The sequence below is a fragment of the Mercenaria mercenaria genome, chromosome 19 (assembly GCF_021730395.1).
Source record: "Mercenaria mercenaria strain notata chromosome 19, MADL_Memer_1, whole genome shotgun sequence".
In the NCBI taxonomy this organism is placed as follows: domain Eukaryota; kingdom Metazoa; phylum Mollusca; class Bivalvia; order Venerida; family Veneridae; genus Mercenaria; species Mercenaria mercenaria.
Window position 1 is genome coordinate 8,899,265 of NC_069379.1, and position 19,335 is coordinate 8,918,599.

At 35.9% G+C, this 19,335-nt stretch overlaps 2 protein-coding genes across 2 annotated transcripts; both read right to left on the reverse strand.

Moving 5' to 3' along the window:
- Positions 1-1,330: 1,330 nt before the first annotated feature.
- Positions 1,331-6,619, reverse strand: LOC123543082 (zinc finger protein 782-like). Its single transcript, XM_053530877.1, has 2 exons — positions 6,078-6,619; positions 1,331-3,440 (listed from the first exon to the last, which is right to left on the reverse strand). Exon 2 carries the CDS (start codon positions 3,219-3,221, stop codon positions 2,334-2,336), a length of 888 nt encoding a protein of 295 aa, XP_053386852.1. The 5' UTR covers positions 3,222-3,440; positions 6,078-6,619; the 3' UTR covers positions 1,331-2,333.
- A 2,833-nt stretch (positions 6,620-9,452) lies between these two features.
- LOC123542863 (zinc finger protein 665-like) lies at positions 9,453-16,479 on the reverse strand. Its single transcript, XM_053530876.1, has 2 exons — positions 16,341-16,479; positions 9,453-12,139 (listed from the first exon to the last, which is right to left on the reverse strand). Exon 2 carries the CDS (start codon positions 11,491-11,493, stop codon positions 10,090-10,092), a length of 1,404 nt encoding a protein of 467 aa, XP_053386851.1. The 5' UTR covers positions 11,494-12,139; positions 16,341-16,479; the 3' UTR covers positions 9,453-10,089.
- Between the last annotated feature and the right edge of the window lie 2,856 nt (positions 16,480-19,335).

A 19,335-nucleotide genomic window follows, 5' to 3' on the forward strand; every position in this document is an offset into this window, starting at 1 on the left:
AAGTGTATCAAAACGCTTTATAAGTATAATTCTAAGCCAAAAAAGGGGGCACTATTCAGGAAATATTGGTGCAAGAGTTATGCTCCTTAAATTGTGTCATATGATGTGGGTGATAATGTGGAACAACTACTTCAAGTTTGAAACAAATGCATGTATTTCGTAATAGCTGAGTAAAATTGCATCAAAATTAACCTTAATTAAATTCTAAGTAAAATGGTGCATAATTCATGAAAATTTGCTTGTGTCACAGGATATGGGTGCTAAGGTGGAATATCTATATTAAGTTTGAATCAAATCCAGTTTGTAATAACTGAGATATAGTGAAAATGCATCAAGATTAACCTTAAAATCTAAGCAAAAGAGGGATAATTCATGACAAATTGGTGTCAGAGTTATGTGTCTCATTATGTAGGTGATAAGGTGGAACATCTATGTTAAGTTTGAATCAAATCCATTTAGTAATAACTGAGATATAGATTTCGGGACGGGACGCGAGGGGATGGGGGCGGGGAGTGGGGCGGAACGTTACGCGACAAAACTGACTCCTATATAGCCATCCCCTCAAGCATGTTTGGTGGGGGTTTAAAGAGAAAGTGCATCAAAAGTTTAACCAAAGTATGGACTTGGAAGGACGCCGATGCCGGGTCTAGTAGGACAGCTCTCCATACTCCGTAAAAATGTTGAGATGAGCAAAAACACGTTTTGGAAACAGCTTAAAAGCTTAGGGCATAGCAACAAGAACAAGAACTGTCGGAGGACCGCAACGTTCGAGTATTCAACAGCTTTGTCGTTTGAATGAATACTCAAGTCGAAAAAGGGGCATTCTTCTGTGAAAATAGGAATCAGGGTTATGGAACCTGCACAGATTTTAACAGCTCAAGATAGTGGACAAGTGCGTGAAGTTGCAATCCATTCCCATCAGTGGGTACTGAGATACCAGCTTACATATAAGAATTTAAGCAAAACCTGCTAAGTTGAAAAAGAGGCATATTTTTTTTAAATGCATTGTAGAATTATTGAACCTTTGCACTGAATCATGACAGTGAACAAATGTGTGAAGTTTCAATCCTTTCCCATTAGTGGATACTGAGATACCAGCTTACATGCAAAAACTTAACCAAAAACTGCTAAGTCGAAAAAGGGGCATAATTTAAAAAAAAAAAACATGCAAAGTAGAGTTATGGGACCTGAAAAGTGCACGTCAGATCATGACAGTGAACAAGTGTGTGAAGTTTTAATCCATTCCCATTACAGTGTGTCCAATCACGTGATCGCGCTACATCATTTTGAGCTCGAAAGTAAAAGTGGAAAGGTAAACAAAAATTATAAATCAGGGCGTGAGCTTTTTAATTCAATATATTGTGTTAATATCATGCATATGATTCGAAACCTATTTGAAAGTGCTACTCCCGGTTCTACAATTGACCCACCCAAACCTTCTCGTTTTAACGCTGTTCATGTTCAATTGACTTGCAGTGAGACACCTCAGAGCGCACAATGTCGAAAGTGGTTGGATACAATGCATTAGTGGATACTGAGATACCAGCTTAGATACAAAGACTTTAACAAAAACTTTCCAAGTCGAAAAGGGGGCATATTTTGTAAAAAAAGATCAAAATAGAGTCATGGAACGTGTGCAATGTAAGTTAGTTTATCACAGTGAATATGTGTGTGAACTAGATGTTAATACACAACAGAGCCGGGCCGGGAGGTGATATTCGGCCCGGAAAACGAAATAAGATAAATGAATAGGATTGCAATGAAAAGTGTTTGGTGTTCTGCTAATATAATTGTTGGTTATTATGATTCTGCGATAAGCAACAGTTTACAGTCGGGGAACTTTCCCGTTTGGGGAAGTTGGGGATTCCCCTTTTCACTTTCCCGATCGGGAAATATTGATTGAAAAATTTCCCGATCGGGAAAGAAAATGCCCAGTTTTTCCTTCTTCCCATGTATGTTGTTTCACATGCCTCTTTAATGTATATTTTGATTACATGCATAATCACAAACATCATTTATAAAGCGTTTATCTCCTGTATATAGTTTCATATGTCTATTCAGATGATTGCCGTCGTTCACAATCATTACATTAAAGCATTTTTCTCCTGTATGTATTACCATACGCTTCTTCAGATCTCTGACATTTTAAACGCATAATCACAATAACTACATTTAAAGCGTTTCTCTCCTATATGTATTAAATGCTACCGCATGTCTCTTCAGATAGCTTCTTGCATCACACGAACAATTACAAATAATACATTCATAATATTTATTTTCAGTTTGTGTTGTCACTTGTGATTTCTGATGAACGGTGTGGACCTGAAGTGCTTTCATCCTACATGCTTTCCAATGTGTGTCTTCAGACTACCTTTTGTCTTAAAGGCAGAACCGCAGATATCACAGTTATACAATCTGTCTCCTATATGTGTTCTTATATGCACTTTAAGCTCATTCATTGTATAAAATGCATAATCACAAATATCACATTTGAAATTTCTATTTCCAGTGTGTTTCAGTATATGTATTTGCAAATTATGTCTATGGTTACATGCATAATTACACAGCCCACATTTAAAGCATTTCTCTCCTGTGTGTTTTCTCATATGTATCTTAAGAGTATACTTCTGACTACATGCATAATCACAAATATCACATTTGAAATTTCTATTTCCAGTGTGTTTCAGTATATGTTTCTGCAAATTATGTCTATGGTTACATGCATAATTACACAGCTCACATTTAAAGCATTTCTCTCCTGTGTGTTTTCTCATATGTATCTTAAGAGTATACTTCTGACTACATGCATAATCACAAACATTGCATTTAAAGCGTTTCTCTCTAGTATGTTTTGCCATATGCCTCTTCAGTTTAATGCTATAGTGACATGCACAAACATTACATTTCAAGTGGTGTTCTCCTGTATGTTTTCTCATATGAGTCTTCAGACTATCTTTTCGATTACTTGCATAATCACAAATACTACATTTAAAAGATTTTTCTCCAGTATGTATTCTCACGTGTCTTTTCAGACTTCCGCTTGCATTAGATGCAAAACTACAAGCGTCACATTTAAAGCTTTTCTCTACTTTAAGCATTCTCATATTGTCATTGGTTTCTGCTGGAATATACCATGCATAATCATTTGCATCACTTTTCATATACTTCTTTCCTGTATGTATTGACAGGTTTCTCTTTAGATTAAGACGCATACTATTCATGTTTTAAAGTAGTTCACCCCCTTTGTTATGTGTTAAATGAAATAACTGTATGTAATATCAATATGTTTTCGAAACATATTTCACACCTGTAAAAAACAAATCTCTTTAGTACGGTTTTCTTCTGAATATTAATATCAGCACGTGATACTTCACTCTACCCTACATTATCCTTATGCTGGTGAATACGAAAGCTGGCATCCAATAAACGTCTGCATAGATCTGCAATAGATCAAATAGTACAGAATATTACAAATATATTTTTTATCAAAATAGCTAGGAAGAAACCATTATCATAATTCAAGCACACACATGGAAATTCAACAAATACGCACTTACACAATTTTTTTAGACTTTTTCACAGAAATTATAACTCAATCATTATTTAATGTGCATACTAATATCACAGAATTCATACTTAAAATTATTAATAACAAAACATACTGTGAACGTCGTGTGTTTTCTTTCTCTATGGATGGGGAGTCAACATTTTGGCCTGTAAAGACACAAAAACAAAAACTTGATAAATAAACTATCGAAGTATGAAAAACTTCAGGCGTAAACCATCAAGAATCTATTTTCAAGTGCAATTCAAAAATACATTGCCGAATTACATAAATATGATATGGAAAGATGCATGAATATTATGGCAAGACGAATGCAATAAAATTTCCTGTAAAGGCACTAAAACAGAACAGTGATAAATAAATTATCGAGAAAGAAAAAACTTCAGGCGCAAGCCATCAAAAACCTAATTCCAAGTGTGCATGCGTGTAATTACATCCGGCAAAAAAATAAAAAATTGAGGCCCCGCATGCAAATCTTGTTAAGACCAAGTGTTAGGAAATGTGGGATGGATGAATGAAATGAAAATGATATAGGAATTCATATAGGATCGGGCTGTCTAGAAAAGATACAAAATAATACCACATAACTTGAGACATTTCATACAATATACACAAGGAACGAGGACAGTACAACACATTGACACAATACTGATATTTAATGGTTTTGGACCTCGTGACCCTAAACAGCCTGAGCTAAAAGGTTATGCGCATACTGTACAAGTTTCGTAAAGATGTATAACTGTAAGACAGATTTTTCAAAACCAGTAAAAAAAATGGGGGGAATCCCGTCTGATATGCAAGAAAAAAACATCTCACACCCCGGGTTGTAAGATGAATCTCGTGCTTTTAATGACGTTTTACGAACTACATATATTATTTCATTGAAATAAAAAAAAGAATAAATATCCAATGCCTTGACAGCTCCTCTTGTTCCTGACAGCACATTTCTCGATTCAAAACATGTTAATTTACTAAAATTCATAACGTTACGCTCCAACTTATAAAATAAAACCAGAACTAAACATTGTAATTGGTCTTTGAAACGTCACTACGTCTTTCCTGTTTACGGACCTTGATTTCCCGCTTTTTGAAAAAAAAAAGCCGTTCGTTGGTTTTTTGTCACTGGTTATAGGTGCAGATGGGAATATCCGGCTCTCCAATTGACAGAATCTTATAATCTGTTAATATTTTATGTTAAAAAAATTGACTTGCATACACGTTTATAAGAGTACAATACCCGCAAAAACATAATTTTCAACTGGTACTCAGGTATTCAAAATAGTGATGATTGTTGCTTGTTACTTGTTCAACTAAATTCAAGTTCTATAAAAGTCTGACTTTCAAAAGTATAATGAATTCCAAGTAGAATAAAAAAAAAAAACCATCCCATACACACTCAGCGCCTTTAAATTCACCATTTATCCCTTTTGATACATTTGCATTATTGTGTATAAATTTCTTTATAAATGGCATTGCTTTTTCAAGGGGACAACTTTCTTTTGTGAACATCTTAAGAATTCGGTCGCATGGGACAGTACGTAAAACATTGAAGTAGGTTCTCGGTAAAGATGTTGCACTTTTCCGAAATATTTATGTGTTTTGCTGATATACCTTTTTACATATATGTAGCAGGCCGATTAAAGTATAAAATATTATGTGCATTTTCCTTGAAATCACAAGATTCAGTTATGTTTTGAAAAATTAACCTGACCCAAGAATTTTCGGTCTAATAATAGTACTTGTACATTTATCTTGAATAGTTTTATTAAAATCAATTGAAATAGGTTGCAGGAAATATTCTTCTATTTCTTTAGTATGCACCATAAAAGACTTAAGGTGAAGAAGGTGTAATTCAGCGACGTCTGGCGGAACGCCAAACGTTACGCTTCGCTTCGCAACGTCGCGTCATTACGTTCTATTAAGAAACGAAATGGCGACGAGCGATGCGGGAGGGCGATACACCGGAAGTTTATTTATTCTTTTTTTTTTTCATTCTTTGTTTCATTTAAATTGATTGTTGACGACGCTTAGCTCAATAGGTAGAGCGCAGATCTACGGACAGTATCGGGATCGTGAGTTCAATCCTCGGGCGGGGCGTATATGCTCTCTGTGACGGTTTGATACGATACGTTGTGTCTGAAATCAGTCGCCCTCCATCTCTGAATCATGTGGGAAAGTTGTTAATTACTTGCGTAGAACAGGTTTGTGTAGCGCATATTTTCTGACCTGGCGGAGATATTTATAGAAAGGTCATAAATGGGCCATTATATCATTGAGTTTACGGTAATCGGCTACATCATTAGATTTCGTTTCATTCCGTCAGAAAAATCCGATAGGCACCAAGTTACCTATTGAAAATATGCACTATATATGGTACATAATCCATGAGCACTGTTTAGGCTAACTGTCCTTCGTTACATAACTGAAGAAATGTTGAAAGACGATATAAAATCAAAAACAAACAAAGTAAACTGACTTTTAAATTTGAAATTCTTCAGAAAAAAAATATTACCTGCCTTATTGTCTCGATATCGCAGAAAAATTTGAAGATATAAAACGTAATCGGTTCTGTATCCGCCGGTCCCTAGTTTTTCCAGTGTTGAACAAATTAAATTGAATAACCGTAATTCAATCTTGTGAGAATAATTATTTGTTGCTTTATTAAAACACTTCTTCACCATGTGTGTACACTACCGGGAGAAAGACATTTATCTATTTGTACATGTTCGTATATTGTAAACGATGAAATAACTACTCAAGTGGTGAGAAAGAGAGGGAACGGAAACTGGGTCATAAATCGGAAGTGTTGGTATTTTATATAGCTAAAAGCTACGGAAGAAAAGGGTTAAGGCTCAATATAGAGAGAGTAAACCTAAACGAGGGGAAACTGTATTTCAATTCATGGTTCGTCTTGATAGATACTTCAGTAGATTGGTGGAAACAGCGGATGCCACAGACTCTTACTACGTACATAGAAGCTCACGGCGGTATAATTACGTACAGTAAGAGACCTAAACCTAATATAACCACAAAAAATAGTTTTGTCTGAAAAAGATTAGATAAATTTCAGTATTTATTTGAGACACATTGTACTGCCAAAACGTATAATCATGGTAGAGTTCTTTTCCATAATAATATATATATATTTTTATAATTTTGAGAGACAAGTAAAGCTTCTTCTTGGCATAAAGAAGATGTCGTCAGAATTACATGCTGAACAGAACTCCTTTCATACTTGTATTCATATAATTAAGTTAACATTTATGAAAATAAACACACGAATAGAAATTGAAAGATCAAACTGAAACTATGCCTTATATAATGTTAAAATCCAAGGTTTGCAGGCTACCAGAAAGTCGGGCAACTCAATCTTATCTGGGAAGAAGATAGAAATATCATTGCTCCAGATCTTATCAAACTTGAATACAACAACCGATGATTATTTTGAAATAACAACCAATGAAATTTCTGAATTACAACTCATCTCAACTCAGCTCAACTTATATTTGATCAAAGTCTTAACTTTGTGTACAATACAATATACAACTAAAACCAGTTACATAACACAAAGCCATTCCTTTTTAGGAATTATAAGAGACTATAAAAATCACTACTTAAAGTTCTATTTACAGTCTACCAATTTTGCATATAATAAAGGTAAAGGTAATGGTCTTGTTTATTATAGTGTCACCCCTATTGAAAGGGCCAGCCAATTTGACTTATGAGACATCTTTATTGTGCATACCAATTACTTTCCAACTCCTACACTATGCCAGGCGCCAGGCGCAAGGCGGATAGAAGTCGGTAACCATTCATTTAGCTAGCTCTCGGCTCACGAACCGGCTTTGTCGCTTTCCATGCCAGATGTAGGGAAAATCGGCCAAATCACCCAAATTTTATAGACCAAAAATAGCCTAACCGGGCCTCACTGTGAACTCTGCCATTCATCCATTTTATATTTTTAAATCCAATTTCGTAGCATATATGTATAGTACGAACATAGATGCATACCCAGGTGGTGTGGAAAGTGTCTGCCAACCACCACGTTATTTGCCTAATTTTCGCTTGAAAAAAAAGTGGATGGATGACAGCCACGCATCTGGCCGACTTTTTGTTCTGATATTTATGTTTTAGCCCCAACCGGAAGTACGAAGCTAGGAAATTTAAAACACCCGCCATGTAGAATCATTAACCGTTCCTCATTCCCCAGATATATTAAAGAATTAATAATGATAAATAACCAGTAAGATAGATATGCCTTTATATCTACCCCGCCCTGTTTATACAGAAAATCGACCGGGGCCAAAACTACGAAACCGCCCCCCCCCCCCCTGCCACCTTAAGTTTTTTAGAAGTTTATATAAAATAAAATGTAACCTGTCCTAAATCTTAAGACACTTATGCTGATATCAACCGAACAGAAAATGTTTCCGTAACTTACAAGATAGCCAGTGAATAAGCCAACAAAAGTGCCCACCCCTCCACGCAAAAATCAGCCAAAATTTACATTCTGAATCAAAGTAACCCCGAAAAACTATTAACTGTTTTTAAAGTTAATTTAACATGATATTTACATTGTAAAAACGATACACTTTTAACATAATTTTGGTATACAAATGCAGATTACCGTATTTAACCTATCGGGACACCCATTAAAGGCCACCCATCCATCCTTTGGGGCCACCCCAGCCACTATATAGCTTGATGGCATTGCTAGATATAGACACATGTGCTACTTTTAAACAAAATGGCATATATAGTCGTTTTTAGGTACTACTTTCTTCTTTCGGCCGTTTTATGATACGAATCCTACTGGCTGGGGGTCCTTAGCTTCATTGTTATATGGCCACCCACTGCCATTTTGGGACTCGCCGGGTCGAATTTAGTGCTCAGAAATGAATAAAAAAAAACCGCTATATAATACAATTCATTCCATAATGGGTTTTTATAAATGCAAAAAGTCAATATTTGAGTGGTTTGAAATTTTGTCTATTTTCCTTAAGGTGACAGGGGAGTGCAGATTTGCGAAATTCACATTGACGTGTGGGTACCAGTGTTGAAATATCCATAGAAATCTCGTTTTTGCTTATTTTTCTTTGAAACTACTATACAGTATTGCAGATACTATAGACTACATAAAGACGACTCTCCGGTCCTATGTACCTGTCGCTTTCCACGCCAGATGTAGGGAAAATCGGCCAAATCACCCAAATTTTATAGACCAAAAATAGCCTAATCAGACCTCACTTTGAACTCTTCTATTCATCCATTTTATATTTTTAAATCCAATTTCGTATCATATATGTGTAGTACGAACATAGATGCATACCCAGGTGGTGTGGAAAGTGTCTGCCAACCACTACTTTATTTGCCTAATTTTCGCTTGAAAAAATGTGGATGGATGACAGCCGCGCATCTGGCCGACTTTTTGTTCTGATATTTATGTTTTAGCCTCAACCGGAAGTACGGAGCTAGGAATTTTAAAACACCCGCCATGTAGAATCATTAACCGTTCCTCATTCCCCAGATATATTAAAGAATTAATAATGATAAATAACCAGTAAGATAGATATGCCTTTATATCTACCCCGCCCTGTTTATACAGAAAATCGACCGGGGCCAAAACTACGAAACCGCTCCCCTGCCACTTAAGCTATTCGACGAAAAGTGCTAGACTATTCTTCGGATAGTCGTCGCGCTAATAAACTAGAAAAAGACCTACACACACTTGAAATATATAAGATATGCTATTTTCCGAGGTAAATTGTAACATTAGCAAGGTGGTGTAAACTACCTCCCTAACCGATGGTTACACCTCGCACCGCCCACCAAAACCTGACAAGATGACTTCTGCGGTAGAGTACGCAATTGCAATGTCACACAAAACGCATTTCTATTCTGTATTTATTCTCACATGTTTTTAGATATCCTCTTGTATGCATGCATACTCACACCAATCATACTTATAAATTTTCTACCATTGATGTTTCCTCATAATGCTTTTTTAGGTAGGCCTAAATGCATATATTACATGCAAAATCACTTGTAAACATTTGCGTTCTTCCCATGTAGGTGGTTTCATTTTTTTTTTTCAGAGCAAACTTTTGATTAGTACATGCATAATCAAAATTATGACATACTTATTATAAACTCTGTTAAGTTTCATTGGAATCTGAAACGGCAGAACTTTTTCATACTGACGACGTTCAAAATTCATATCGGGTGTGTGACGTCATTTGTCACGTCAGATGCATGTAAGTCGTCACGTTTAGAAATTCGTTAAAGTGTTTCTCTCCTGTATGTATTTTCATATGTCTCTTCAGATAACTGTCACCGTTACATGCATAATCACAATAGTTACATTTAAAGCGTTTCTCTCCTGTATGTATTACTACATATTTCTACAGATAGCTTCTTGCATTACACGAACAATTACAAATAATACATTCATAATATTTATTTTCAGTTTGTGTTGCCACTAGTGATTTCTGATGAACGGTGTGGAAATCGTACCTGAAGTGTTTTCATCCTACATGCTTTCCAATGTGTGTCTTCAGACTACCTTTCGATTTAAAGGCAGAACCGCAAATATCACAGTTATACAATTTGTCTTCTGTATGTGTTCTTATATGCACTTTGAGCATATTCATTGTATAAAATGCATTATCACAAAAATCACATCTGAAATTTCTATTTCCAGTGTGTTTCAGTATATGTATTTGCAAATTAGCCCTTTGGTTACATGCATAATTACACATCCCACATTTAAAGCATTTCTCTCCTGTATGTTTTCTCATATGTATCTTCATATTATTTTTATGAATACTTGCATAATCACAAACATCGCATTTGAAGCGTTTCTCTCCAGTATGTATTGCCATGTGCTTCTTCAGTATACTGTTATTATGACATGCATAATCACAAACACTACATTTAAAGCGTTTCTCTCCAGTATGAATTGCTATATGCTTCTTCAGATTGTCGTTATGGTTACACGCATAAACGCAAATATTGCACTTAAAGCATTTTTCTCTTGTATGTATTCTCGAGTGTCTGTTTAGGCTATGTTTAATATAACTTGCATAATCACAAACATCGCATTTGAAGCGTTTCTCTCCAGTATGTATTGCCATGTGCCTCTTCAGTATACTGTTATTATAACATGCATAATCACAAACACTACATTTAAAGCGTTTCTCTCCAGTATGTATTGCCATGTGCCTCTTCAGTATACTGTTATTATGACATGCATAATCACAAACACTACATTTAAAGCGTTTCTCTCCAGTATGAATTGCCATATGCTTCTTTAGATTGCCGTTATGGTTACACGCATAAACGCAAATATTGCACTTAAAGATTTTATCTCTTGTATGTATTCTCGAGTGTGTGTTTAGTCTATGTTTAGTAGAACTTGCATAATCACAAACATCGCATTTGAAGCGTTTCTCTCCTGTATGAATTGCATTGTGTATCTTCAGATTGCTGTTCAGGTGACACGCATAATCACAAATATTGCACTTAAAGCGATTTTCTCTTTTATGTATTCTCGAGTGTCTGTTTAGTCTATATTTAGTATAACTTACATAATCACAAACATCGCATTTGAAGCGTTTCTCTCCAGTATGAGTTACCATGTGCTTTTTCAGATTATCATTCTGGTGACACGCATAATCACAAAAATTGCACTTAAAGCATTTCTCTCCAGAATGTTTTGCCATATGCCTCTTCAGATTACTGCTATAGTGGCTAGCATAATCACAAACATTACATTTTAAATAGTTTTCTCCATTATGTTTTTTCATATGACTCCTCAGACTACTGCTTGTATAAGAAGCAAAATCACAAGCAGGACATTTAAAGTTTTGCTCCACGTTATGTGTTGTCATATTGTCATTGGTTTCTGCTGGAATACTATGTATAATCATCTACAACACTTTTGATACACTTCTTTCCTGTATGTATTGACAGGTTTCTCTTTAGATTAAGGCGCATATTACTCATGTTTTAGAGTAGTTCACCCCCTTTGTTATGTGTTCAATGAAATAACTGTAAGTAATATCAATATCTTTTTTGAGATATTTCACTCCTGTAAAAACAAATTTCTTTAGTACAGTATTGCTCTGAACATTAATACCAGCACGTCATATTTCACTTTACTTGTTCGGAATACCTGCACGTGATATTTCACTCTACTTGTTCTGAATACCAGTACGTGATACTTCACTCTACTTGTTCTGAATACCAGCACGTGATACTTCACTCTACTTGTTCTGAATACCAGCACTTCACTCTACTTGTTCTGAATACCAGCACGTGATACTTCGCTCTACTTGTTCTGCATACCAGCACGTGATACTTCGCTCTACTTGTTCTGAATACCAGCACGTGATACTTCACTCTACTTGTTCTGAATACCAGCACGTGATACTTCACTCTACTTGTTCTGCATACCAGCACGTGATACTTCACTCTACTTGTTCTGCATACCAGCACGTGATACTTCGCTCTTCCCTACATTATCATTATGCTGGTGAATACGAAATCTTGCATCCAAAAAACGTCTGCATAGATCTGCAAAAGATTAAATATTATAGAACATTACAAATATTTTATTATCAAATTAGCTAGGAGAAAACCATTATCATAATTCAAGCAAACACGCACGTACCCAAAGTTTTTAGATTATCTCATAGAAATTATAAGTTAATCATTAGTTAATGTAGTGTTGTGATCTGAGTGTGAAAAAAATCTCTCATTCATTCGCTTAATAATGAACAGAATATTGATTAATACCTTTCTGAGATTAGTCTGAAATGTGCATACTAATATATTAGAATTTATACTTTGATACTATTTATGATAAAAAAAATACTGCGAAACAGCCTAAGCTAAAAGGTTATGCGCATACTGTATAAGTTTCGGAATTATGTATAACTGAAAAATGGATTTTTTCAAGCAACAGTAAAAATACTGGAAATCCTCGTCTGGTATGCAAGAAAAATCCATCTCTCACCCCGGGGTGTAAGATGACTCTCGTGCTTCAAATGACGTATTACGAACTATATATATATTCAAAAGGGGAGTAACATGCCACTCCAATACCTCAAAATTTAGACCTAAATGCACCAGAGACCACCATTTTATGCATGTATTTAAAAAAAATCCAGGGGGAGTCAACCTGATCCGCTCCTGACCCCCTACCTAACATGGGCAAAGCCCCCCGCCCCTCCAAAAACTTGCGCCTCAGCGTTGATGTCTTCATTCGAGACACCAGTTTGTGACTTTTATATTAAAATTTAAGAAAAACTAAGCGAGCGTGTGAAGTCATTGTATAATTTTACGATATTTTGTTCCCGTTCCGGGTTCTTTTTTATTTGTTGTATAAATAAAAAAGAACCCGGAACGGGAACAAAATATCATAAAATTATACAATGACTTCACACGCTCGCTTAGTTTTTCTTAAATTTTAATATAAAAGTCACAAACTGGTGTCTCGAATGAAGACATCAACGCTGAGGCGCAAGTTTTTGGAGGGGCGGGGGGCTTTGCCCATGTTAGGTAGGGGGTCAGGAGCGGATCAGGTTGACTCCCCCTGGATTTTTTTTAAATACATGCATAAAATGGTGGTCTCTGGTGCATTTAGGTCTAAATTTTGAGGTATTGGAGTGGCATGTTACTCCCCTTTTGAATGGGGGGTCAGGTCTCCCCCTGGACAATTTTGAAATACAGGTATGAAATAGTGGCCTCTGGTGCATTTCTGCGTCTAATTTTTGAGGAGATCTTTGATAAGAACAAATTACTTCTCGGCCAACTGGTAGCGGGGACGGCCCCCCTCGGCTGGGCCCTGGATCCGGGCCTGTTAGATATACATTTTTCGATGTATGGAAGGCCATATAAGCCACCTGTGGCCGAAATGCGACTATATGCGCTATATTTTCTACCCCTATAGAGTCGATATGCGACTTTACGCGCGTTATCAGGACTCCCCAGGACGGCGATTGACGAGTATAGTCGCGGCACTGAGATCATGCTGATTGCGTTACGTACTTGTTAATTTTTTATTGAACTGACAAAGCAAAACTATTAGACGAACTAAGCTGCGTTTCGTTCAATGAAATACTGTTCATACTGATTTTGAAAGAGTAAAATAATGGCCAGAGATCTTTCTTAAAATGAAGAAAATATTCATTATCATGCTGATTCTGACATATCAGCTCCGTCGGGTGATGACACCGGCGATGGAATTCCATTATCAGAGAAATGAATGGTCGGAAAATGTTAAGTTTTAGAAGGCTGAAATATTCGTACATTTAAATTGCATATGATATAAATAGTTAAAAATGGCACACCAAAACATGTTCCATAAAATACAAACATATGTAAAAATGCATGTTTGTAAATTTAATAATTATTCAAAAATGGATATAAATGTTGCAACTTAACTTTTTCAGCGCGTGTCACACAAAATTTGTGTACATGTTTAGAAATAGATTATACATCAAAATAAACCATCGATATTCGCACAAAAAACGGGTATAAATTTCAAGTAATACTGATTTAAATATTCTGTCTTAATAATATGAGCCGTGCCATGAGAAAACCAACATAGTGACTTTGCGACCAGCATGGATCCAGACCAACCTGCGCATCCGCGCAGTCTGGTCAGGATCCATGCTGTTCGCTAACAGTTTCTCCAATTCCAATAGATCCATGCTTGTCGCAAACCCACTATGTTGGTTTTCTCATGGCACGGCTCATATATCTTTTTACTGGAATATAATGTGTTTATGTGCGAAAAAAAAAACTAAAAAAAAATCAGAAATGTTTTTATGAAACGCAAGGTTTTTTAAATTGTGAATATTTCAAAATGAAAATATTATTCTTTTTGGATATAAGCTACGGACGAAATGTGATATAAAATGTTTATGTTCCCCTGCATGATTTCAATTGACTGCATGCGAGCGTGATGATGATAAGATCAGATTAGGTCTTCGGCGTCAGGCATGCTACGAAATCGGTCTCAGGGAGATAATGTTATAATGTAAGTCTATGGGAAAACAATCGGTTATTCATTAAAAGAATTTTATAAACCGTACAGATATTATGTTTAAAACAAAATTGACTTGCATACTTGCTGTAAATTCACTTGCATACTCATAAATTTTCAGATTACAAAGACTGCAAAATCATAATATCCAACTTGTACTCAAACTTACCAAAAATGTTTGGTTGTTGCTAGTTCAATTTAGTTTAAGTTCGGAAACAAAATCTGAATTTCAAAAGTATGTTAATGAATTCCAAATAAAATCAAAGACAACCTCCCCCAACTCCATTCCATACACATTCTCCTCCACTCTTGGCGCCATTAAAATTCACCATTTTGAAAGAACTGGCATATAAATTCCGTTCCGAAATGTCCGGTTCGTGAGCCGCGAGCTAGTTAAATGAATGGTTGCCTGGCGCCTGGCATAGTGGTAGGAGTTGGGAGGTAATTTGTACGCACACTCAAGGTGTCTCATAAGCCAAATTGGCTGGCCCTTTCAGTAGGGGTGACACTATAATAAACAAGACCTTTACCTTTACCTTATTCCCTTTTCATGCATTTGCATTACTGATTATAGATATCTTTACAAATATTATTGCTTTTTCAAGGGGACGACATTTTTGTAAACATCTTTAGAATTCGGTCGTACGAGACAGTACCTTTAACATTGAGGTAAAGATGTTGAACTTTCCTGAAATATTTATGTTGTGTACCAAAATACTATTTAAAAAATATAGTAGGCCCATTTAAGTATAAAATAACATGTACATCTTCCTAAAAATCACAAGATTCAGTTTTATACGGTTTGTTACGAAAATGAATCCGACCCGAGAGTTTTCTACATTGCGTTTATCTACATTTTGTAATAACAGTACTTGTACATTTCATCTTGAAAAGTTACATTAAAATTAATTGAAAAAGGTTACAGAAAAAGTCTTTCTTTTCTTAAGTATACAACATAAGGCCTAAAAGAAAAAATCTTTGTTTCCGGTAACATGCTCAAAAAAAATAGGGTAGGTAGGTCGGAATTATTTTTTTTTTTTGGGGGGGGGGGGGCATTTTTTTTTTATTAAGGCAGACTTTTCGGAAATTATTTTTTTGTCAAAACATGATTACAAATAAGGGGGTTATGCCTTTAGAGCATCAGTAAGTTGATTTCTAACATCACTGGCCATGTTTAAAGCATAAAAAGTGCAGTTTTGCATCTTTTTGTTAAAAAATTGAAAAAAATATTCTCCAAGGCCATAAAAACATTTAGGTTCGGGCCAGAAATTTAGGGTAGGTCGGGATACCGGAAACAAACATTTTTTTCGCCTAAATTATATTTTCATAACACCAAACTGACTGTTGACCCCGCTTAGCTCAATAGGTAGAGAGCAGACTACGAATCGTGGGTTCGTGAGCACTAGTACGATCATCGGGCAGGGCGTATATTCTCTGTAACGATTTGGTAGAAGAAATTGTGTCTGGAATCAATCGCCCTCCACACCTGAATCATGTGGGGAAGTTTACAGTTACTTGAGGAGAACATGTTTGTACTGGTACAGAATCCAGAAACACTGGTTAATAAGCTAACTACCCGTCGTTAAATAACTGAATTACTGTTGAAAGTCTTCGTAAAATCCAAAAAAACAAACATACTTTTAACTTAAAATTTCTTCAGAACTTTATAAAAACCTTCCTTGTTGTCTTGATATCGCAGAAAAAATTTAAGATATAAAATGTAACCTGTTCTGTTCTGTTTTGTATCCGCCGGTTCCCTTATGGCAAATGTTAAACAAATTGAATCGAATAAACGTAATCCAATCTTGTCAAAATAACAATTTGTTGTTTTATCTAAACACTACTTCACGATGTGTTACATAAACTATACAGAGAGAGAGTGAGAGAGAAAGGGAGAAATGCTTCTATTTTATAAACGATAAAATAACTACTCAAGTGGCGAGAGAGAGAACGAAAACTGGGTCATTAATCTGAAGTGTATTAAATTATTCAGACACGTTTTTCATCGTCTGCTAACTATTTTTGTCTCCAGTTCCCGGTAATAATTTTTACCACGTTTTCTGCTTGCAATTCACGATTTTCTCGTGTTTTCTGTGCACTATATAAGTGACTGTTAATGAAATTTTCATCGAGTGAATATTGACAGTACAATTTTGTATTGTTTATTCCTTCACACTACAGACATTTAAGTTTTTATTTGTCTAATTTATTTGACCTGTCAAAAAATGGCCCGGCTTTCATTATATTCTGTTCGAGCCTATAATATTATAAGATTAACACGAAAGCCGGGAACATATTTTGACAGGTCAATTAAATAGTACAATAATAGTTATTGCTGATGGCTTGTAGCAGTATTCGAATATTAAAGGCAGATTTGACTTTTGATTTTGATTTAAACAGGATTGATCATTTAGTTCTAGAGAGATTCCTCAGGCCAGACAGTACGTCTCCTTTATGTTCAGATAGAAAATAAGGTTCACAGTTACGTACCTTATATTTCAAGGGTCTTTAGACATGAAAAGTTCCTTGATATTTACTGTTGAGAATTCATGTATTACTAGAACTTTAAAGGCAGATATACATTTAACATTATATGAGAGCATTTGAATTCTTCATGCCAGACTCGGTATCTAGAAAAGTGACATTCACTAGTACGCATTTAATTCTATATCAATAAATTTTATGCTGTTTTTCCCCCTGCAATGTTATTCTTTCGTTATCAAATGTAATTTGCCGTTATCCTCTTTTGAGTTAGTTTTCATTTTATTCTGATTTTACCTTGAAAGAATGTTATGGTTTACACACTGCACATGTTTTTCTTATTTTGTGGTTGTTCAACGAAGCTGCGAGAGACCAGAATTGCCATCTTATATGCTGTTAGTATTCCAGATTAGATAAGTTCAAGTTACTACATTTGGTTCATACAGCACCTAATAGAAAACACATTTTTATGCCCCCACTTGGGGTTGGGGGGGGGGGGGGTAGGGAGCGGGGGGCATATAGATTTGCTCTTGTCCGTTCGTCCGTCCGTCCTTCCTTCCTTCCTTCCGAGAATGTTGTGTCGCGCCTAGCTCCAAAAGTATTTGACACGGAGTCACAAAACTTTACAGGAATGTTGGTCAGCATGTGTAGCTGTGCACCTGGGGTTTTGCGCCAGGATTCATTCAGTCATGTAGAAGTTATGGCCCCTGACTTTGTAAAAAATGGTCATGTTAGTGTTGTGTCGTGCCTAGCTCCAAAAGTATATGACATAGAGTCATAAACTTTACAGGGATGTTGGTCAGCATGTGTAGTTTTGCACCTGCGGTTTCGCGTCCGGATCCATCCAGTCATGTAGGAGTAATGACCCCTGACTTAGTAAAAAATTGGTCATTTTAATGTTGTGTCGCGCGTAGCTCCAAAAGTTTTTGACCTAGAGTCACCAAAGTTTACAGGAATGTTGGTCAGCATGTGCAGTTGTGCACCTGTGGTTTCGCGTCCGGATTCATTCAGTCCTGTAGGAGTTATGGCCCCTGACTTAGTTAAAAACTGGTCATTTTAATGTTGTCGTGCATAGCTCCAAAAGTATTTGTCCTAGAGTCACCAAAGTTTACAGGAATGTTGGTCAGCATGTGCCGTTGTGCACCTGGGGTTTCGTGTCCGGACTCATTCAGTATTGTAGAAGTTATGGCCCCTGACCTGGGAAAAAATTGTCATTTTAATGTCATGTAGTGGGGGCATCTGTGTCCCATGGACACATTTGTAGTTACAGTTTAGATTTCCATGTACATCTGATTATATTTTTGCCTTAGATGTTGATAGTATATTTTCAGGCTGAGTGGTGTACAAAGATAAAGATAATCACATTTACCCCACTTCTACTGGTCGATCATCACCACATTGCACAACATTGTACCATCTGACATTTGCAAGGAAAATATATTCGTACTTTTTTATTTTTTGTACATTGGAATGCTGTCAAATACTAAGACCTAAATCCTATATTTTGTTTGTTGTTTTTGTAGTTAGGAACACGAACTTAGTGAATTATTGATTTACTCACGACAAAGAGTGAGTAATGGTATTTATATTACAATAAAATGTTCATACAGACGGAACAAACACATTTGATTTTATCCAGGAAATGCTGAACAAAATAAGTAACTTCCGCAGTGCTTTAAGTGCAGATACACATAAATATGAAATCAAAGGTTGAGTTAACTTTTATATGTAATGCAAAAGTATTTCAATGTGAATTTGTGTGGAAAATTTAACCGCTCTACGTTTACGGAAAACTGAATAAATGGTTGATCATCACACATTAAAACCCCAGCATCGGGGACTGTCTTTTGTAACTGATGCATTGATCGACAAGTATGTTGATTTTGGCCTGCATGTGGAATATTGTTCCACTCCTGAATTTAAGTTTGTATTAGTTCATTGCCGTTGGACGGAGGGCGACATTTGACATGCTGGTCCAAATTATCCCACACAGAGGTATTTAACAGGATATCGATCTGAGTTCTTGGCGAGGCAGTCATTAATAAATGCAACATCATTTTTCCTGTGTAAATTTACAGTATCTCCAGCTGTATAGCTTGTGCCATTATCCTGTTGAAACAGAATGATATCTATACTTTGAAACTTGCAAGAATCTCATTTCGATATCGCTGGACAATCTATTTCGCATTGATCACGACGGGAGGTGTGCGATAACCATGCAAAATGTCTGCCCAGGCCA